The 24557-nt window shown below is 38.4% G+C and overlaps 1 protein-coding gene across 12 annotated transcripts in view; it reads left to right on the top strand.

Annotated features, from left to right (window-relative positions):
• LOC106869544 (leucine-rich repeat flightless-interacting protein 2) overlaps nucleotides 1-24557 on the top strand; it is a 217385-nt gene that overhangs the window by 2154 nt on the left and 190674 nt on the right. For 10 of the 12 annotated variants that reach the window (XR_016243241.1, XR_016243240.1, XM_089357981.1 and 7 more), the window contains exon 1: nucleotides 15487-16718. The exons of 1 other annotated variant lie outside the window; for it this stretch is intronic. Coding sequence is in view for 8 of the 11 variants with exons in the window: in XM_089357981.1 (XP_089214107.1) it covers nucleotides 16629-16718 (90 nt within the window). In the remaining 3 variants the exon portion in view is untranslated. Of the gene's footprint in view, nucleotides 1-4619; nucleotides 4977-15486; nucleotides 16719-24557 lie in introns of those variants that run through there. One more of the 12 variants, XM_089357977.1, reaches the window with a different exon arrangement.

Below are 24557 nucleotides of genomic sequence, written 5' to 3'. Positions count from 1 at the left end.
TCTTCTACTATAGCCTCGGGCTTCTTTCAGTTTCCATCTACCAAATCCACTCACAAGACTTTGGTCAACCCAAGGCTATAGTAGAAGACACTTGCCCAAGGTGCCACGCAGTGGGACTGAACCTGAAACCATGTGGTTCGTAAGCAAGCTACTTACCACACAGCCACTCTTTTTTCATTTTCTTTGTTTTATTGAGGGTTAAACAATTTTTTCTAGTTGGAGGAGATGACCAAAAGTACTGATATTTTTCATAAAAGGGGGAGGGGTGAGATAACCCAATTTTTTAATGGGGGTGAGATAACCAAAAAGTACCACACTTTCTGTCCCCATCCCTTTCCTTCTAGATGTGAGAAGCCATGCAGATCCCTACACAGGAATCTGCACTACTACCCCAACCCTTGTAGTAATCACCTCGTTCCCTAGCATCAAACTGACGCTCAGGGTTTGTAGTCTCGTAAACTGCATGGTGACCTCAATACTGCAGGTAACATGGAAAGGTCACCCAGCACACTGCAAGTGGTTGGCATTAGGAAAGGCAGCGAGCTGGCAAAATCATTAGCACACTGGGCGAAATGTTTTGTGGTATTTCATCTGCTGTTACATTCTGAGTTCAAATTCTGCTGAGGTCGACTTTGTTTTTCATCCTTTTGGGGGTCAATTAAATAAGTACCAGTTACACACTGGGGTCAATGTAATTGACTTAATCTCTTTGTCTCTCCTTGTTTGTCCCCTCTATGTTTACCCCCCCCCCCCGTGGGCAGTAAAGAAATAAATTAGGGAAGGCATGCATTGCCACAGCAGACACTGGAGTTCAATGGAGTCCTTGGACACATCAGGTCCCATCAAACCATCCAACCCATGCCAGGAACTTGATGTTTAAACAACGATGATGACATGAATGCATGTATGCACATATATGTAATAGAAGAAACTTGCCTGTGTTATCAAGCAGAAACATAAAACTTAAAATCACATGGCTACAAAGCAAACACACACACACACACACACATGCATACATGTATGCATGTACATATGTATGTATGGAAAAAAACTACCTCGCTTGGCAACAGGTGGGGGTTGGTGGCAGGAAGGGCATCCGGCTGTAGAAAGTTGCCACACGAATAGTGCTGCGCATATGTATATACACATTTGTAGGCGCGGGCATGGCTGTGTGGTTAGGAAGCTTGCTTCCCAGCTGCATGGTTTCGGGTTCAGTCCCACCGCGTGGCACTTTGGGCAAGTGTCTTCTGCTATAGCCCCGAGCTGCCCGAAGCTTTGGTAGGCGGAAGTTACTGCCGCGTGTGTATATGTCTGTGTATGTGCTTGTGCCTCTCTCCCACATTGTGAGAGAGGGAAAAATGTATGTATATACATGATATATATATATATATTCTTTTACTTATTTCAGTCGTATGACTGTGGCCATGCTGAAGCACTGCTTTTAGTCAAACAGATTGACCCCAAGACTATTCTTTGTAAGCCTAGTACTTATTCTATCCGTCTCTTTTGACAAACCGCTTAATTATGGCGATGTAAACACACCGACATCATTTGTCAAGCGATGATGGGGCGACAAACATGGACACACAAATACATACATACATACATATATATATATTTATATATGAAGGGCTTCTTTCAGTTTCTGTCTACCAAATCCACTCAAAAGGCTTAGGTTGGCCCGAAGCTATAGTAGAAGACACTTGCCCAAGGTGTCATGCAGTGGAACTGAACCCAGAACCATGTTTCCATGTGTTTGGGAAGCAAGCGTCTTACCACACAGCTACTCATATATATATATGGTCTGCAAGAGAGACGATTGCGCTGGTATGGTCATGTTGTGAGAATGGATGAGGATAGCTGTGTGAAAAAGTGACACACCCTACTGGTTGAAGGTACCTGTGGAAGAGGTAGGCCTAGGAAGACCTGGGATGAGGTGGTGAAGAACGACTTTCGAACATTAGGCCTCACTGGAAATATGCTGTGCGTGAAAAGACCCGGCAAGACAAGTGAGACCATAACCCGTGGCCTTTACTAGGGGTGTAGCCAGCCCACTTATGCGTACCTTTCTTTCTTTGGACACTAAGCTCTGCTTGTGAAGACCTGTTGAGGCAAGTGAAATCGAAATCGAATTCGAAATCAAACCAAATTTGATGACTGGCATTTCTTAGCATCAAGTCACATGACCTAGTTGTTGGTCAATTTAGTTGCAGGTATTGGTCAGTTTTAACTGTCAATTGTGTGTTTGTAACAGAATTTGTTCCCTACACGGGAAAGACCATCTTGGCCTGTGGAGCCACCCTATGGTTATATAAACACCAGTTTCTTCTGCTCTTTGTTGGTGTCTTTAGGCCAGCCACCATTGACCAGATACCAGCCAGTTTCACCGCTGTCTTCAACCAGTCGTTGCCTGTCTTCAGCACAGCACAGTCATCATAAGATCCAGCAGAACGGAAGTAATTTGAATGTTTGTTCCAGACTGTAGTATTAACACCATTCCCTTTGGTAATCTTCTATTATTATGATAGGAATAAATTATCGCTTGTTTAACTTATTCAAATCTTATTGTTCTTTCCTCATCACACTGCTATAAATGGTGACCTATTAACTCTTCCTGTCACAAGGATTTCAATTTAACACCATCATTTGACCCTTGGGTACATTCAGTGGAGTTCACTCTGTAACAAGTAGATCAGGTATCTGGTCTGAAGATAACTTCCTCCCACCAATCTCAGGGACTTCCTCCTCTGAGTAACAATTAGTATGAGAGTGCATGATAATAAAATTGCCCTGAATCAGTCTTGATGACACAACGGATTTAAAACCTGAGGATTTATATAACGGATCGAGAAAAACTATTACTGGATCATTTAATTCCTACATAAATCCACGGTTCTTTTATGATCACGTTTACAGTTTTACTTCATTTCTTTCGAGATGATTAAATAAATCGTAGTCATGTGTTTAACCCATAAAGCGCTGGGATGAGGACATTTTATGAAAATGAGACTACCATACACACATAAAAAACAAAACAAAGTTAAAATATCTTCTTCGTATATAATGGTGGCATGTTTTACATCATCTGAAAAGTCAATAGTTGAACTATTAGTCCTGTTGCATTCTGGTGGGTACCGGAGCGTTTGGGTGACATTAGATACCAACAAACACCCATAAATTAAACGCATCTATCTGGGCCACGATCGGGGCCTGTCGATCTGTGCCTGACGGTCACGATCGGGACCCATCGCGCTTTATGTGTTAATTCAAGTTGAACTTCGGAAGTGAGAAACAAATTTCAAGGGAAATAATTAGATCTTAAATACAAAAGGAATTATTTCCCTTTAGTTATTTATTTGACTTCCTTTCAAATTGCTTTTTAATATATACGCAAGGCAAAGGTGACGAGCTGGCAGAAGCGTTAGCACGCCGGGCGAAGTGCTTGGCGGTATTTCATCTACCTTTACTTCTGAGTTCAAATTTCGTCGAGGTCGACTTTGCCTTTCATCCTTTCGGGTTGATAAATTAAGTACCAGTTGCGTACTGAGGTCGATCTAATCGACTGGTCCCTCCCCTAAAATTTCGGGCCTTGTGCCTAGAGTAGAAAAGAATATTTACGCAAGACAGGACGGTGAGCTGGCAGAATCATTAGCACACTGGTGTCGATTACATCGACTTACCTCTCCCCCGAAATTACTGGCCTTGTGCCAAATTTTGAAATCAATATTTACGCATTATAGGACGGCGAGTTGGCGGAATCGTTAGCACTCTCAGCAAAATGCTTAGTTGCATTTCGTACATCTACGTTCTGAGTTCAGATTCTGCTGAGGTCGTCTTTGCCCTTCATCCTTTCGAGGTCAATAAAATAAGTACCAGTTGAACACTGGGATCGATGTAATCGACTTAACCCCGCTTCCAAACTTGTTGGCCTTGTGCCAAAACTTGAAACCAATATCTTCGCAAGATAGGTCGGCGAGCTGGCAGAATCGCCGTGATGAAGGGATAACCCAGAAAGAGAAAGGAGGCAACTTGAACATTTGTCCTGATCCCTCTGTTTATTAATCAGTTTATTTCATATCACAGTCATCGGTGGTAGGTCCCAGTGGACCAATCACTGCTTCACTGTAGTGGTGATAAGGGAGTATTTGTAAATTGGGACAGAAAAAAGTTATACAAAAGAATGTTAGGACCACTGGTTTTTCATTTCCCTTACCAATGTTTGTATCATTTGCATTAGCAAAACACATGTGGACTCGCCCCCCTGCAAACACATAGACACATGTGTGTGTGTATGTGTGTAAATCTCTCTCTCTCTCTCCCTATATATATATAAATGAAATTTATAGGAAATAAAAGATGAAGATAGATGCGTGAACAACAAATGAGTGTATTAGTTTGACACTCGGGACAATGAAAAAAACTTGAAGATTTCAGTGGTCCAGTATATATATATCAGTTTCTTTCAACCAACATACACTTAGAATATATTCTTCTAATATGTGCTATGATAGAAGTCACTTGCCAAGGTGTGGCACAATGGGAGTGAACCTGGAAGCAAGTGACATCAAAGAAAACTTAACCACCCAAACATACCTGTACACCTTTGATCATTCAGCCATATCACTTTACCTGACATCAGAAGGCTTCTATAGTGAAAGGAAACTGTGAGTAGATTATTTTGTCTGACACAGTAAATCTCTGATTATTTACATAGCTGTTGTTTAAAGGTGACCGTTGTCACAGCTGGTCCTTGTCACGGTCGAGTGAGGATGACAGAGGTAAAAATGCTATCCTAACTCACTGTTGTTACAATAGATCATTTTCACAGATGACTGCTGACAACATAGGTACAGCTAAAAATGCTATCTCAACTCACTGTTGTCATAGTTCACTGATGAAGGAACTAAAAGTTATTGTGATTGGTTAATTGTTTGTTCTTGCCACAAGTGAAGGCTAATTCTTTTACAAATCACAAGGTAAGTTATTGTTTATATCCTCAGTAGGTTTTCTTAGGGGTCTAAATAGCTGGTCAAAAAATCACAAACTAACCCTTATTTAAATCAAGTTGTTTTCATTTAAGTTCCTTTTCAGAACCCAAATATATCCTATTTTTTGCTTCGGTGTTTTCTAATCTAATCTTTTACACTGCACTCTCTCCTTCACTATGTACCTTGACAATGGAATATGTTGTGTGTCGCAAGAATGAGGGATTAACAGATTAACACAATGTTTTAATCAACAAAATCGTATTAACAATTCAATTATGATGGAAGGAAGAGAAAACGAGATCAGCTAACTGTTACCCTTGTTGGTAATGAAGGGTGTTCCTACATGGTCACTCTACTTGTTAGAAATAGCAAACAAATCTCTCCCAAACCATACCTTACTTTCTTAAAAGGATGAAGGACACATTGGGTGGTGTTGTTTTAAATGTACTGGGTCAGAATAAAAGATGGAACAGTCACTGGTGGGACATTTTTTTTTATCATGTGTCAGCTGAATCAGGGCTGACATGGATAGCAATAACTTGATAGAAGAACCTGTGACATAATGTAGTCCTAAATACATTATCATGTGTTGATAGTCATGGCTGGAACACAATTGATTGTATGTCTATTGAGTTAGGGCTGATCTGGAGCTAAAGAAATATCACTAACAACAACAGCAGCAGCAACGACGACAACGACGACGACATCATTGTGTTCTCTGCATTACTATGTCCTTGACAGTATGAAATCATAATTAAGAAGTGTGATGCAGCAAAACTACAACCCCTGGATCTGGAAGTTCTGTGGTAGATTAAACAATGCATAACCCTTGAAAGTCTTTGGGCTTTCAGAATGATATATGAGTAGGAGCTTTCATTTTATATCACCAGAAACAATTCCTCCTGGAATAAGCTTCAAATGGTCTTTGGAAGCTTTAACCCTTTTGTTACCATATTTCTGTTGAGATGTTCTGTTTCTTTCAATTAATTTTAAATATAACAAAGAATTTAGTAAAATAACTTAGTTATCATTAAGCTAGTGTTAGGAACATAAATTGTGACTAAGGTTTGGTGGAAGATTTTAATTCAAAACTTATGAAAACAAGACATTTGTATTACAGAGCCAGAGCTGGTTTCAGCCGGGTTGGTAACAAAAGGGTTAAATCAGTCATTTGTTAACCCTTTTGTTACCATATTTCTGTTGAGATGCTCTGTGTTTCTTTCAATTGATTTTAAATATAACAAAGAATTCCGTAAAATAACTTAGTTATCATTAAGCTGGTGTTAGGAACTGGTGGAAGATTTTAATTCAAAACTTATGACAACAAGACATTTGTAGTACAGAGCCAGAGGCAGTTACAGCCAGGCTAGTATTGAAACGGTTAAACCCTACTTTTGATTTTTATTCTCAAGAAATAAAAGTTCTGGCATGAATGAGCTCCAGGAAAAGTGCTATTTCAACAATCAATATTCTTCAACTTAAAAGCAGCCTTTGTATCAGAATTGGCGTCATTTTTATGATGTGCAAATTCAAACATTTCTTTAATCTTTCAAACCAGATTTTACCGGCAAGAAATAATAAAAATATTGATTTTAGATTTTGGTACAAGACCAGAATTTCGGTGGAGGGGTAAGTCAATTGCATTGACCCTAGTATTCAACTGGTGTTCACTTTATCAACCTTGAAAGGATGAAAGGCAGAGTCAACCTTGGCGGAATTTGAACTCAGAACACGACCACAGACGAAATGCCACAAAGCATTTCGCCCAGTGTACTAACAATTCTACCACTTTAGAAATAATAATGTCAATAATGATGATGATGATGATGATGATGATGGCAATGATGATGATAATGATGACAATGACGACGACGATGGCAGTGGTGGTGGCGATGACGTTGGTGACAACAAAGACTTCACCCTCCTTTTTCTGTAATTGTCATATAAAATTGTGGCTATTTCTTTTTAATCATCATCATGCTAATTGATACATTACATCAGATCTGATCTTTAATCCATACATTCAGGAGCCATTCTATTTTAAACATTATATTAGATCTATGAAAAAAATGAAGTCCAAGCAATTAACATTGAATCTTCTTGAGCACTTGACTTAATTCTCTCTCTGTTGTCTCATATTGTTTGCATTGTAAACTTTGCAAGCTTTAATGTTTTGTTTAAGTGGGTGATTTGTTTTTGTCTTGCACCAAGCCTTTTTTAAACATCAAGTTAACAATCCATTGTAATCACTTTATGGTACCTTTTCTGCATTACTGCCTTCAGTTTCTCTTGATGACTTCTTTCCAAACGTTTTGAACTGCAGGTAATTATTTACATCAAATATGTATTAAAAAACATACCTCCAGGAAAGAACGGTGTTTTTTGAGAGCAAAAAATTGTTTTATTCCTATAGATGTAAGAATGAAAATGAGAAGATGAAAGAGGCTGAAAGAGTGAGGTTTCAGAAAGAACTGGATAATTACAGTTAGTTGAAGGGTTTCCAGGTTCCAGGTACTGTTTCTTGCACCGCTTAAAACATAAAAACCTCACACTCCACTTACACACACACACACATGCAATAGGGTTCTTTCAGCTTCTGTTTACCAAATCCATTCACAAAGCTCTGGTCAGTCTGGGTCTATAGTAGGTGCCATGCAATGGGATTGAACCTGGAACCATGTGATCGGGAAGCAAACCTCTTATCACATTGCCTCACATGCATGTATTTATGCAACCACACACATACTGATTTCAAATTTTGGCTCAAGGCCAGCAATTTTGGAGAGGATGGGTAAGTCGATTACGTTGACCCCAGTACTCAACTGGTACTTATTTTATTGATCCTGAAAGGATGAAAGGCAAAATCGACTTCAGCAGAATTTGAACTCAGAATGTAAAGATGAAAGAAATGCTGCTAAGCACTTTGACCTGTGCAGAAACAATTCTGCAAGCTCACGACTTTGCAGTCATATATACATATATATATATATATATATATATATATATATATATATATATATATATATATATATATATATATATATATATATATATATATGTATATATTCACACCTGTTTTATTTCAAAAATATAGTAAATGATAAGCTTGTATTCTCAGAAGTGTAATGCCTACATTTTCAAAATCTGTTGAGGTGAATATGTTTTCTCTTCTTCTAATTAAAAGATTCATTATACTTGTCAATCTCATCTTGCCCCAAATATTTGTAATTCTTGCATATCTCCATGATTGTATTGTCAGGCCAGTGTATTTTATAGGCTATCTTAGCTGAGCATAATTTCTCCTCATTTTACCACTATAAATGCACCAAATTTCATTCCAGTGTCTGTGGAGATCCAATTGCTAGTTGATGTGTTTAATACTTGGCCCATACAGATTCAGAACGTTGACAAGGAAAAGATGAAAGGCTGTTTTTTCTAGATTCAGTATATCCATTTCTATAAACACCAGTGAGCAGGTATGATAATGAATTTAACAAGAGAACAAAGAGTAATACAGACAAGCCATTAGTCTGCAGGTTGTCTTTCTCAGTAATGTATGATATCAAATTTAATTATTCTGTATTTATTTCTCAGCAGTAAAGCAGTGAAGCTATTTTAATCAAGTGCTTAATTTGTATGCATGTTTTGCATTAATGTATATGTATGTATGTGTACATAGATACATTTAATCATCCATCGTCATCATCATCATCATATGTCTACTTACCTTACTAATGTGGGTTGGGTTTGTTACAATTTAAACCAGTTCTTATTTAGACACTGACCTCCTAGATGGGTCAGAGGTACACATCTCACTCATAAGCTTCAGTTTTGGCTTTGTCTTCTATTGTTGAATACCCTTCCATTCACCAACCACTTTATAGATTATAGTGAGTACCTGTAATCATATCAGCACTAGAGATTTTATTTCATCATCAACAAGATATAGGAGTACGCTTGACCCCACATTGTCTTTGCTTGTCCACCATCCACCACATTACACAATGTAATGGGTGTGGGGTTGTCTTGTAGATGTGTCTAATATGCTTAAGGTAATGTTACAGAGGAGGCGCAATGGCCCAGTGGTTAGGGCAGCGGACTCGCAGTCATAGGATCGCGGTTTCGATTCCCAGACCGGGCATTGCGAGTGTTTATTGAGCGAAAACACCTAAAGCTCCACGAGGCTCCGGCAGGGGATGGTGGTGAACCCTGCTGTACTCTTTCACCACAACTTTCTCTCACTCTTACTTCCTGTTTCTGTTGTGCCTGTAATTGAAAGGGTTGGCCTTGTCACACTGTGTCACACTGAATATCCCCGAGAACTACGTTAAGGGTACACGTGTCTGTGGAGTGCTCAGCCACTTGCACGTTAATTTCACGAGCAGGCTGTTCCATTGATCGGATCAACTGGAACCCTCGATGTCGTAAGCGACGGAGTGCCAGCAAATGTTACAGAGTAGTTTTTGTCCTAGTGTGTAACGAGTAGTACCTTTGTAAACCTGTTGGCTGTATATCTTCAGTCTTGAACAGGAACACTGGTCTCTGACAACTACACAGCTCTTACATATGATTCCTGGAAGTTGGCAGTGCACACTGATGGCCACACCACGGTACCTCACTTTGGCTAGTGAGCAAAACTAAGTAGAGCTAGAGGCTATCAACAATTTCAGAAGGATTGTTGTAGAGAGTGTACAAGAATAAAAGAATAAATGTGCTTTAGCAGAGCACACATTGTTGCAATCATTCAAGCCAAGTCTGGAGACAAATTCCTCCTTTACCAGAGCTACTAAAAAAGGCCAAGTATGTGTGTGTGTGTGGGTGTGTGTGATGTTGCTGTTACTCCTCTGTTTAAACCATTCAATAAATATATGAAACCTAAAAGACTAAAAAAAAAAAAAATAAAGGTATCACTCAGACTTTGAAATGTTGAGGTTTAGAAAGTAATGAGAATGGTATGGTCCACTCTTTCCGTTCCCTTACTGTCAGACTCCTAGGTAAGATTAAAGTGAGTGGTAGCGGAAAATAGGGCGAGCTGGTTGGGATTTGATCTCTGATGGCAAAAGAAGAGTAGACGTTAAAATGACATTGTTGATGTTGTTATTGATGATGATGATGACGACGATGACTACGGCGACGGCGATGATTATGTTGATGATAATGATGATGATGATGATGATGATAACGGCAATGATGATGAGAATAATTAAGATGATGACGACAAAGTTAATGGCGACGACGATGACGACGATAGTGCAGGTAATGAGAATGGTGATGATGATGCTGATGTTAAGTGATAAGCGATAGGTAATGTAGTAATGTCGGTGGTGTATATATGGAGTTAACTAGTTTAGTTGTTCAACAGATAATGTTTCGTTCGTTTCGCAGTTTCATACACCTTCGCCACCTTTGGTTGGGCGTGTTTTTATTTAACATGCCTTACATAGCTCTCCCGCCCTCTCAGATTTCTCTCTCTCTCACACACGCACACTCGAGAGAGGGAGAAGTGAAAGAAAGGTGGACGAACAAGACACCTTAATAAAGAACAAAGATAAATAATCTGGGAGCTGACCTGTAATTTTACAGTCACGTGATACACGTTACTATTGTTGTTCAACCCCAGGTCAGCCCTGACTCAGCAGACCTCTGATCAAAATCGTTCCATAGAATCATAAAGTCTTTCTCTCGGATATTGCGTATCAAGCTTGGCCGACATTGGATAATATCCAATGTAATTCAAGCTAGATACGCAGTTATCTAATGTATTTCTTCTTTTTCAAGACATTAGGGATGTAATTTGCGGGGAAATTTAGCTGCTATTTCTAACAGATTGCACGAAAATATAGAACTCCCTGTGGTTCACACAGCTAAGTAGTTTTGACACGGGACTCTCCCGTAAAGTCAGTCAGTCAGGTAAGTCAGCAGACAGGCAGATGGTTGGGTTGTTTACAAAGTTGGTAAATTAGCGCGAACGGCCAGGTACATGACGTCACGCAACAGTTTACTTTGTCAGTATTTCTTCTTTTAAAAAAAGTGCTTTCTCTAGATTGCAAACCTCTCAGCGTAGAGAATGAAAAACTTTACGGGAAGGGGAACTGAAACTAGATATATACACGGAATTCCCTTGGTACGCAGTGTTTTCTTAGAACCGATAAGTCGGAGGGATTAAAAAGGCATTTATTTACATATTCCTGTTTAAGTTTGCAGAATTGGTTGAGCGGAGGACAGTGTTGTAGTATTTTGTTACCTCCCTTCAAGTTCTGAGTTCAAATTTCCCAGGTCTACTTTTACCTAACCCGTTCTTTCAGATGTTTATAAAATAAGTTACGAGGATGAATGTAGATAGTGTCTCAGCACAAAGTCTGAAATTAATTAAAGATTGTGTGTATGTGTGCGTGAGTGTGGGCAATATATATATATATATATATATATATATATTTTATTTTTTTTTTTTTTATATACCCAGGCCTATTCCTCGTTTTTTTTTTAGGAGTGGGTAGCCACAACAAGACACACACCAGGCATTCCATTAATTTCTCAGCTCAAAGAGCCCCGTTCTATGCTCTGGTCAAGGCATAGAACGCAACCCCCAATACCAGCAGCGGGGCCCGACAGCATATGCTGGTTTACCCCCGCTGCATCATGCTGCTTCCGTACGAGTGAGAAATCCAGATTAACCCCATAAACCGACCTCCCCCATTATAATATTAACTACTCTACATCTTCGAGTGCACTTCTCCTCTGGATTTATGGGTAGAACACTTTTGACCTCAGGTCTCACTGGAGCTAAACTAACTATAGTGTTTAGACCCTGGTCAAGCCTAATTGGGAAAACTCAATTATTAAAGGTCACGTAACTGGCACCCATGCCAGTGGCATGTAAAAAGCATCCTTCAAATGTTGGGCCTCACAGAGGTGATGACAGGTGACTGAGACCTTTTGCGACATGCTGTACTTGAGAAGACTTGTCAAACCAAGTGAAATCCTAGTTGTAGTCAATGGAAACCGGCGTCAAGTAACTGGCACCCATGTATATATACATATATGATGATGATCATCATCATTATTTAATGCCTGTTTTCTATGCTGGCATAGGGTGGATGGTTTGGCAGGAGCTGACTAACTGGAGAGCCACCCAGGTTCCACAGATGGATTTGATGTGACACCAATATGGATGCTTCTGTGTGAAATCAGCATACATGAGCCCTCAAGACAAGGACCTCTTGGCTGAGACAGGGATGTAGATAACATGCCTAGTTGTATGGACAACCACAGTTTTACTTACCTTCATGTGTGTTCTCAAGCTCAACAAACCACCAGAAGTCTCAGTCCCTTGTCATATCCTCTGTAAGGTCCAACATCTGAAGATCCTTTCTCACCACTGCAACCCATGTCTTCCTGAGTTTACCTTTCCTACAGATCAGATTCCCTCTACAATTAGAGATCAGCCTTTCTTTATGCAGCTGTTCACATCCATATGTATTGCATGACCATACCAGCACAGTCTTCTCTTTTGTAGACTACAATTGATGCCTCTGGTTTCATTTCTTTCTTGCCTTTTCATGTACTCTGTAGTCATAGACCATGTTTCACTGCCATGTAGCATAGCTGTGCATACACAGGCATCATACAATCTGCTTTTCACTCTCAGGGAGAGACCTTTTGTTACCAATAAAAGTAGTAGATACCTGAACTTTGCCCAACCTGTTCGTATTCTTGCAACTATGCTTTCAGAATTTCCTCCTCCACTACTAACATGGTTGCTTAGGTGACAGAAGCTGTCTACTGCTTCTAAGGATTCTCCTGGATGTTTGAGGAAGTCTATTCTCTGTATGTTCTCAGTGTTTGTTGTAATACTCAATACAAATTGTACTGTGCAATAGTTTTAATTAAACTAATCCATTATCCTGTTATTCTGTAGTTCTAGAAATTTTTCTTCAATACATCTGCCATCAGAATGATAAGTATGTCTTTTTGCTCAGTTTGACTTATCCGAATAAGCAACTGTATGTCATACATGGAAACTCTTGAGAAATAGGCCTATGGACCAGCCTATATCATCATCATAGTTTAACGTCTGTTTTCTATGCTGGCATGGGTTGGACAGTTTGACAGGAGCTGTCCAGACTCCAATTGTCTGTTGTGGCATGGTTTCTATGGCTGAATGCTCTTTCTAACACCAACCACTTTACAGAGTGTGTTGGGTGCTTTTTATGTGCCATTCGTATGGGTGCATTTATGCAGCACCAGCACGAATGCATTTTATGTGGTACCAGCAGCTGTAAAGGACAAGCCTGTATGTATGGACGACAGTGATTTTATTTAGTTTTACTCATTTTCTCAAGTATAGCAAACCACCACAATTCCTGGCCTCTTGTCATTTCCTCAGTGAGGCCCAGTGTCCGAACATCCTTTATTACCACCTTGTCCCGCGTCTTTCTGAGTCTACTCCTTCCATAGATTCCCTCCACCATTACATAAAGAGGTATACATGTTAATATTTATTACTTTATTGCCCACGGGTGGGGGTGCTAAACATAGAGGGAACAAACAAGGACAAAGGGATTAAGTCGATTACATCGACCCCAGTGTGTAACTGGTACTTATTTAATTGACTCTGGAAAGTTGAAAGGCAAAGTCGACCTTGGCGAAATTTGAACTCAGAACGTAATGGCAGACGAAATACCACTAAGCATTTCGCCAGGTCTGCAAATGATTCTGCCAGCTTGGCACCCTAATACATGTTAATATCAAAATATATCTTTTCTCATTTATATTTTGTTGTTTCACTCACTGGACTGCAGTCATTCTGGGGAACTGCACTTGAACAATTTGACCATAATACTTATTTTAAAATCTGATAGGTGTTCTTTTGATCTCTTGAACCAGTAAGTTACAGGGATATAAACAAACCAATACTGAATATGAAGCATATATACAGACACACATTTGTGTATATAATGTATATTTATGTATATATACATAATGCATTCTTTTATTTGTTTCAGTCAAATGACTGCAGCCATGCTGGAGCACCGCCTTTAGTCAAACAAATCGACCCCAGGACTTATTCTTTGTAAATCTAATACTTCTTCTATCGGTCTCTTTTGCCAAACTTCTAAGTTACGGGGACGCAAACACACCATCAGTTGTCAAGTAATGGTGGGGTGACAAACACAGACGCACACACACACACAAATATATTCATTTTTATTTATATATGATGGGCTTCTTTCAGTTTCTGTCTACCAAATCTACTCACAAGGCTTTGGTCGGCCTGAGGCTATAGTAGAAGACACTTGCCCAAAGTGCCACGCAGTGGGACTGAACCCAGAACCATGTGGTTGAGAAGCAATCTTCTTACCACACAGCCACACCTGCAGTTCAGATGTTCCTCCACACAGTTTCACTCTACCAGATTTACTCACAAGGCATTGGTTGGCCCAGGGCAATAGGAAATGTCGCTTGACTAAGGTACCATGCAGTGGGATTGAACCTGAAACTATCCACTCATAAAACAAGGTTCTTAAACACACAGACATTCTTATTAACTGTTAGTTTTGTGCTAATGTAACTGAATCATTGATTGCTAACATTGACAAGGACACAAATTTTTAGGGAGGACCCTGTTGAATATAGAAAATAACAGGTACTTTATTTTTACTGAGCCCCCCCCCCCCACGTTGAAAAGAGACGCCAACTTTGGTAATGTTTGAACCTAGAATGGAACTCTTGAAATGATTTGGGGAGAGGAAACTACAAACGTTTTGGGACAGACCCTTCGTCAAAGAAAGGTCATCTTCGACGTCAGTGTATTTGATTAGTACTATCATTTTAGTGACCCTTGGAAAATTAATAAAAGATGTCCATCTGGACCGGATTTTATTTGGGGTAAAAAAAAAAAAACGTTAATGTCAAAAGATGTTTAGCGCAATGTTCTACCGATTCAGTCAAGTGACTACACCGAATGTAAGTATAAAACACTTGCACGAGGTGCAGTGCAGTGGGATCAAACCCTGCACCTCGGGATTACGAAAGAAACTTCTTAACCACAAGGCTATGCATACATGTAACTATAGCTGTATCTGAACAAGAGGTCTTGTTGATGGACCTCGAGCCCTCGTTTGTTAAATCATATGCGAGATACATTCAAGACAGTAGGATGCGATTTGTGAGAGATTTGACTATTATTTCTAGCATACTAAGTGTTCGTATAGAACAGGCATGGGCAACCTTTCTTCGAAAAGCGGTCTGCTTTATTGAAAAGAAGTAAAGGTAATTTTCCGCTGGAAGATCTCACGCGTTGCAAGTTGCCTATGACTTTTGTAGAAAGGTATCCATCGAACTTCCGGTTGAATGCTCTGTCCCAGCAGACGCTAGAGTTACTTCGGCTGAAACTGAGTGAAAGCGAGGCTGACATCCGGGTGTTTATACTGATAACTTGAGAGATAGAGAGAGAGATAGAAAGAGAGAAAAGGAAGAAAGAGAAAGAAAAAGAAGTAGAGAGAGAGAGCGAGAGACAAAAAATGGTGGATTGAATTGTTTCAGAATTTTCTGTTCTGTCTCTCTCTTCTCTCTTTACAGATATATATATATATATATACACACAGATAGATGTATATATATTTATAGATGATATATCGTCAGTTTAGAAACAACCAAGATCAAGTTGTGTTCCGTTCCATCCGTTGTCAATTATATATCTTTAAATCCATGTGCTTCAAGTCCAGCTGATTGTCATTCAATCGATACAACAAACTCCTCAACTTCAGATTGCTGTGGAAGGAAAAAGAAACAAGACAGCAGAGAGAAAAAAATAACAACACATTTCGTTGCTGTCTCCCTTTTCTCTCTCTTTCTATATACATATTACATTCTGTCTTTCTGGATTTATCACAAGTTTTTATTTATTTATTTTTACCGGGACTACAAAATCGATAATTAACCTTTTACAGCAACCCTCCTCCTCTTTATAATTAATTGTATGTGCGTGCTTGTGTCTGTGTGTATGTTACAACACCCGCAATAAGAAAATTTCATTATATGATAAGAGGTAGCTGTTGTATGTAATGTAGTGCTTGGAGGTTTCACTATTCTCATTTACATACATGTATATGATTCTGATTTACACTATTAATAATAATAGTTTATCGATCTGTAAGTGTCGGGGAATACCGACACAACCTTTTTACCTACGCACACACTCCTAGTTATACTTAGGCATATTTACACACACTTACACACATAAATATACATAACTATAAATATACCTTTGGCATCTAGTGCTCACACAATCTTAGACACACATACCACATATTTATACACACATATATATTCATAAACATTATACAGCTAAACACATTTGTAAAACAACCTGTGGCGACACCAAATACATTTTGGGTTGGGTCTTCCTTTTTCTCACACAATGGTGTGTATAACAATATAATGTAAACGCACATAAGGATATATATATATTATATACCGCAACCCTTTATGTCAACGTTTATAAGGACAAGCCAACATACATCCGAGGAGGTTAATTTAATTAATAAGTCAGGTTAATTAATTGATAAACGCTAAATCAAAGGAGTAGTGGAAGAGGAAGAAGTGGAATAAATAAAGGTTTGTAAAACATTCGCCAAAATGACTTCTACAGCCAACTCAGGACGAAGAAGAATAACAACGAAAGCCTATACGGCCGAGGATCAAGCTTTGGATCAGATTGCACGAGAGGTAAGTCCTATTACTCCATTACAACACACCATGAAAGATAGATACACGTATATATATATATATATATATATATATATATATATATATATATATACATGCACTCAGATACATTTGTGTCTGTAGAGAAGTATTGTTTATATATAAATCTAAAATCTATGTGGGTGTCAATACTTATTTATTATATACACCTGTATCTATACATATGCTTATATATACACATATGTTTATGTATATAAATTTAATGCGCTATGTGGTTTTATATATATATATATATATATATATATATATATATATATATATACATATAGACCAACTAATATGGCGTGTATATGCAAATATATACTCCTTTGAGATGCATTTAAATATACATATAAAGACTCGTGTCGATATGCGTGTATGTGGATTTGTGTTTAAATCGATCAAAGTCTAAAATGATATCAAACAAATCTACTTTCTTTTTTATTCATCTTTTTCTGTCCATTTTCTCTTTCCATATCACTCACCCCTTACGTGTACCCAATATATAAAATATGCCATAGATATAGTCTAATATATATATATATATATATATATATGACTATATCTATTTGTCAGTTATACACACTTACCCATTCACATACACCACACTAATTTTTAAAACGCACTATTTTTTCATATATATATATATATATATATATATATATATATATATATATATACACACACGCACACCGATGTATGATATGATATACAGCATACAACTTGTAACCATATACTGTTTGAATATACATATATCTAAATATATCTATATATGTATATACCAACAGGTTACCGGCTGTTTATGAGTGTAGTACGTTATATACCGATCGAGTTGTTCTTCTGCTACAACTCTGTCAACCTTGATCAAAGGCATTCCACTCATGACCGTCCCATCTGTTTAACTGTATTTCGGACATTATTTAATGTGTCTTTCTCCTTTTTAAGATGGTGGGTGTGGTTTGAGAGAGCTGTGGCTGCTATCTCTAGCAGTTAGAACGAGGGCTTAGGGGCAACGACTTTTTGTAGTTCGTGTGTGCGTATATATATATATATATATATATATATGACAATACGTTTCGCTAAATTTGGCTCTTCAGGCAGTTTCAAAAACCTGATTTGGCAAAGCATTTTAATCATTGTTTACTTAAAAATTAGAAACATTTAACCGGACCTCACATATTGCGTTAATTGGTTATTGAAAAAAAAAAAAAATTACATATAGACACACACATACAAGTGAATCCGTGTGCTACTGCGCGTTGTATTTGTGTGTGTGTGTGTGTGTGTGTATGTATATTTGTGGTTGCGTATTAGGTTTGTATGTATCTGGCAACACACATGTCAATGTGTAGTATTGCGCATGGGATTTATGTCTATGGGTGTATGTGTGTGTGTGTGTGTATATATGTATATATACACACTTAACGAATCATCCCTATCCTTCCTGTAATGTTATAGGGGAAATCTGAATGTTGCTTAAATGGCTTAATATACACTTACAGTAAGATTACCTTCTCACACATGATAAATATATATATATATACATGGTGTGTATGTGTGTATATATATATGTATGTATACATGTGTGTGTGTGTCTACATTGCGACTGACTTATATTCAGTAGTCTTCAGTTTTTTTTTCCTGCCATGTACACAATGTTAATATAGATTGATAGAATTATGGGAGCGCTGTGTATTTATAGTCCTTTATGTTCTGTGTTCAATTCCTGTCCAAGTCGGTTTATTAATATTTCTGCCGTCGGTAAAATAAGTACCAGTCATGAACTTGGGTGAGCTTACTATTACATTCGTCTCATGAGACTTGTGTAATCTCAGATCGGTCGTCTTTCGGTAGTTTATCAATCACTAACTCTCGGAAAAACAAGAGGCCAAGGAATTGAGTGGTTGCTTTCTTGTGTGAAAGAATTTCTTGTCCAAAAATTGAATTCTTTTACATTTTTGTCCCATTAATTCTCTGTCCTTTCCCCAGTAATCATTTTACTATTACACTCATCTCACAAAGCAGATGTGAATGTAAAAATATACCATCAAATCTTCCGCACTTCAAATTCTGTAACGTTTTGTGTATGTGTATATTCTTGTATTTGTTTTGTAAGATTCTTGGTGAGAAATCACAAATCGAAACATCCACACATATGCATGCGTGCATGTTCTATATAAGAAACCTGTGTGAGTGTGTGTTGCTTAAAGGTGTTTAACATAAATCTGTCCATTGCACAGGAGCTGTGCCGGTATCATCAGTTATATAGTTGCATGCTGGTGCTGCCATCGCATTCCCCATCTCTCTCTTCCTTCATCTCGCTCTCTCCATAGCCAAGGATGGAACCTCATTATAAGGCGAACGACCTGCTAGAAATAACGATCAAATCTCCCAATCGTCCTTAAAAAGAAAGGTCAGATTGTATGAAAATAAAACGAAAGCAAATGCTATGTGGTTATGTCCGGGATATCATTGATAATTTGGTCTGTTCGGTCAGGGCTGACCATAAACTTAAATAAAAACACAGGATCTGTTTCATAAAGATGCGCGCGCACCCGCAAACACACACACACTTCTCTCCCACTTTCCCACATACTCATTCTTTTTTTATCGCGATATTCATATGTTCCGCATCCTCTTTGTGACTGAGTTCTTGTTTAGCCCCAGGTCAGATCTGATCGAGCTGACCAACCGTGACAATCCCGTCTTTTCATCTAAGAAGGAGGAGGCGGTGATTTGACGAAGATTTGGCTACTCTTTTGTAGCAAGTTGATCGACCATGTAAAGACTTCCTTGTTGGCTCTTATGTGATTGAATGTTTGGCGTATGTATATCTAGGCATATAAGTTCACATATGTGTTTATTTTGTTCAAATACATTTAATAAATCGCTATATGTAGGTAGTTAGTGCTATGGCATCGTCTATATAACTTAAACAGACAGGAAAAATGGACCTCAAATATATCCACAAAGAAAATATGGAGTATTTGCGGCTAGTTACTTCGTGAGACATCAAGTGATTATTTATCTTTTCAGCCGCTGTTGACAATTATACGTTTTTGCCAACCGCTATGTAGCAGTTGTTGACATCACACACGTACACACACACACACACACACTCACACGTACACACACACACGTGTGTGTATGTGTTTACGTAGCAATCGTTAACGTGGTAGTTTCACTTTCTCCAAAAGACAATCTGGTGTTTCGTTTGGTAACTGTGGAAGGTATTTTCCCTTGACGCTGTGTTGTGTGGCCAGTTTATTTGTCATAATGGAATACTTCCTTGTTTTATAGTTCGGAATTGTTTTGTTAATCATCTACATACTTCGAGACATTTGTGTTTTGTTTTGCTGTCGCAGTTTTGTATTGTCATTGTTGTTTACGATGGGGAAGGTTGTAATTAGAGGGGAAATATGGGAACGATTTCTCGCAGCTCGAGCAACCACTTCGAGGCTTCATCGCGAAGTAAAATAGCAGAAATGACTCAATATTTTTTTTTCTTATTCTTGCAACTTAGAGATTTCCTTTCAGTTTCGAACATGAATGATATCAACAACAACAATAATAATAATAATAATAATAATAGTGGTTTTAATTTTTGGCAGAAGGCCAGCAATTTTTTAAAGTAAATCTCTTAATCGACCTTAGCATTAACAATATAATGCTCTAGTAATTAAAATTCAAACAAATAAATACCATATTGTTATAGCAATAATGATTTTAAATAAGGGGCATCTGTTCGGCCACCGTGATTTACAGTAATTCAGAGTAATTTTTATTGTCAAATATTCTCAAAATATTTCAACCACATTGTTTTTAGATTTTAAACGTACTTAAACGGAGTTTTTATCCATCGAATGCATGGATAATATCAGTTGATCGAAGTTTAAGAGCTCACTGTATTCTACACATATTGTGGAAAACCGAGCGTGAAGTCGGCAATGAGTAAGTTAGTCTATAGTCTTGTATAGATCTGTGTGTGTGTCTGTTAGTGTCGGCAGTTAGCTAAAGTCTATACAGACGGAAATAGACAATTAAGTCAACAGTGGTGTCTCTGCTTGCATGTGTCACTGGTAGCAGCAACAGCAGCAGCAGCTAGCTGCTACATTGACCAGTTGCTGTGTGTCAGTGTGACAAATGCTGTCTTGCAATGGCTTTCACCTTTTACTTCTGCATATACTGACAGCAGTAAGAGACTGGTGGATTGTAACGTAGAGAGAGAGAGAAAGTGTGGAGGATATGTCTGTCTGTCTGTCTGTCTCTCTAATATATATACATTGACAGAAATGGTAAGACAACAAAAGAATATATGATTTACTCGTCCTGCCTTAGTTTTTGCTGCGCTTTTCCCTCCTATATATATATATATATATATATATATATATATGTTACTTGTTAGGCATTGGTTTGCGGCCATGCTTGGGCATCGCCTTGAAGGGTTCAGTCGAACGAATCGATCCCACTACTTTTTTTTTTAACCTCGGACTTTTTCTATCGGTCTCTTTTGCCTAACTATTGAGTTACGGGGACTTAAACAAACGAACACCGGTTGTCAAGCGGTAGTAGGAGAGACCCCCCCCCCCACAAACATAGACTGCACACATAAATACAAACAGACATTTATATAATATATACGACAAGTTTCTTTCCGTTTCTGTCTAACCAAATCTCTTTACAAGGCTTTAATTGGCCTGAGGTTATATCAGTAGACACTGGCCCAAAGTGCCGTGCAGTGGAACTGAACACACACACACACACGCGTGCCTGTGTGTTAAATCACATGTATATGACTTAAATTATGCACACTGCGGGATATATGTTGGTGAGAAAGGTACATAAACATATACACCAGTATCAGTTTGTATGCTTACGCAATTTCAATACAAATTGTTATTATGAAAGGTGAAAGCTGGCAGAATCGTTTGCATACTGGACAAAATGTAGTGGATTTTGTAGATAAAAACTGAAAGAGGCCTGTTTGTGTGTGTGTGTCTGCTTGTTTTGGTATCTTGGTTGTAATGGTTGTAAATGAGTATCGTCTTCATACAAGCAGTGTTGTTTGTTTCCTAATTTCCAAGAAGAACATGTTTGGCCATGTGAAATATTACCTTGCTTGCAAACAGGTGAGAGTTGGCAGCAGGAAGGGCATTCAACCATAGAAAGTCTGCATCAACAAATTCCGCCTGACTCATGCAGGCATGGAAAAGTGAGCATTAAATGATGATGATGCTAAGGCATGTGACCTGCTAATAAGTTTGGCTTGTAGCCATATGGTCACGAGTTCAGTTCCTAGGACTGGTAGTGCATTATGTCCTTGAGCAACATACTTCATTTCACATCACTCCATCTATTCAGCTGTAATGAGTACCAGCTGATTATTGGTGCAGCTCTCTCTCCCTCCATTTGTCATATATTGGATGTTCTGCTGGCTTGAGGCTAAGGGGTTGAAAAGGTGCCTATGCTCATGACTACAGAAGTACCAACAAAAAAACAAAATTTGTGTAAGCCGTACTACCAAGCCATACACATACATACTTCCAAGCCATACACATTTGCAAGAGATGGCTAGATGTACTATATATTAATTCATTTAAGGATAATGTTTGCCCCACTCCCTTACTTATCTATCTGAAATGGTGATGTAAAAATATTTCAGTGATATTTGATACGTGTTTTGCCCTACCCAAGATCAGGTTCCTCCATGATATCAATTCATAAACACATTAGGTGATATTAAAGTTTCACATTACATTCTGCTTATCCAGGATCACTGTTAACGTCTCATTTAAAAAAAAAAATTCATTTTTGTCTTAAAAAATTTTTTTTAGCCAATTATAAATACCTGTCTTTATTGTTGTTGTTTTATTGCAGTCTTTGATCATGGATTAGCTTTGCTGATCAGTCTTGATAAAGCTGACCTGTGATCAAAGACATTCTGAAACCATCCTGTCTTCTATTCAGACAATGTATCTAGGACTACATCATCGAATGTGTTCTTTTTCTCCCTTCTTTTCAAAAGACAGTAGGATGTAATTTGAGGAGGATTTTCCTACCATTTCAATAAGATCTCTCTTGTTGGTTTCTGTCATCTTCGTTAATTCCCCTGTGTGGCAGTGCTCATATCCAGATAATTACTGACCAATTATATTGTGTTAATAACGTGCATTGAAAGTTGATAGCCTCTGTCAGAGTTCCTTGCTACAGTGAAGGAGATGAAATGAGATGAGAATCTCTGAGAGATGGTGGTATGTACTTTTGTTAAGATAAAGCAGGTTGAACATCAACTTCTCTCTCTTTAGCACTTAGCTATCATACGCTCCAGTGTGAAACTGGCATTAATGAGTTTAATTGGTGCTATCTGTCATCTTGTGCACCTGTCTACACTGCTACCACCCTATTCTCTTGGTAGCTTTCTTGCTGGATCTGTTAGCAATATTAGGAGCTGCCATATTTCCCTCAAACTGGCAGAATTGTTAGTACACCAAACAAAATGCATAGTGGCATTTCTTCTGGCTGTACGTTCTGAGTTCAAAGTCTGCTGAGGTCAGTTTTGCCTTTCATCCTTTTGGGGTCAATAACATAAGTAACAGTTGAGCGCTTGGATTGATGTAATCAACTACAGCCCACCCCCATGTACAATTTCAGGCCTTGTGCCTATAGTACAAAGCAATATTAGTGACTGCTGTATTTCCCTTGGACCAATATAGATGTTGTTTTTAAACATGGAACAAATATATTGTAAAGGTTATGCATCTATATATGCATGTCTCCCTTGTCCAATATTTTGAATCCGGGTTTGTCCCTGTTAACAGGGCTGGCCGGATCTACCTCACTCTTACAGCAACTGCTCTCACACCATCTTGCCATCTCACCCGATTTTGGGCATCCTCCCTCCTCAAGCCTCTCAATCTCCTCCTCTACCTGTCCCCTCCATGTTTTCTTTGGTCATTTTCTTTGCTGTTAAAAACATCACTTCTGAACCACATGGTTCCAGGTTTGGTCCCTCTGTGTGGCACCATGGGCAAGAGTGTTTTGTTACAGTTTCATAGTGAATGAAGATTTGTGAGTGAAATTTAATGATGTAGTTGTATGCATAAATCTGTGTGTGTGTGTGTGTGTGTGTGTGTGTGTGTGTGTGTAGGATCAGCACTGGATGAATGGTATTTAGTCCTAATTAACTCCATTGATATCTTCATTGATGTGCCTTTCATTTCTTGCAGGATCGATAAAATATGCACCAGATGCATACTGGGATCAATATAGCTGACTAATATTCATTGAATGTGTTTTCCCAGTATTGCCACAGTTCAGTTTTTTATGTCAAATTACATATAAAAGCAATTTTGCATTTAATATCAATACTTTTTAGTAAAGTACATGTTTATTAAACTTTTACAAGAGGGTGAGACTGTGACTTTTGACCTGCTTGCTTTTGTTGGACTGTCTGAGGATGGCTAGCAGGCCAAAGCTTCAAAGTCACTGTTACACGTCTTGTAAAAGTTTAACACATACACACACACTGCACCTTAGTGATAGGAAGACTATCCAGCCACAGAAACCAAACCAAAACCAATGTACAAGCAAGCTGTAATCCTCAAATCCATCTAGGAGGGCAATAACTCTGAAAAGGAATTGGTTTGGATTGTGATGAGCTGTCCGACCCATGCCAGCGTGGAAGGTAGATGTAAAATGACGATGAATGATGTACATGTGTATTTTATTTTTTTAGTATTCTGTTGGCAGAGCTTTCATCTTTCACTCGTTTCAGTCATTAGACCATTGCCATGCTGGGGCGCTGCTGTGAATGAATTGACT

Source organism: Octopus bimaculoides, chromosome 9 (assembly GCF_046866305.1).
Source record: "Octopus bimaculoides isolate indiv1 chromosome 9, ASM4686630v1, whole genome shotgun sequence".
NCBI lineage: Eukaryota > Metazoa > Mollusca > Cephalopoda > Octopoda > Octopodidae > Octopus > Octopus bimaculoides.
Note: the sequence above shows the minus strand (reverse complement) of the source record. Positions and strands in the feature narration are given on the sequence as shown.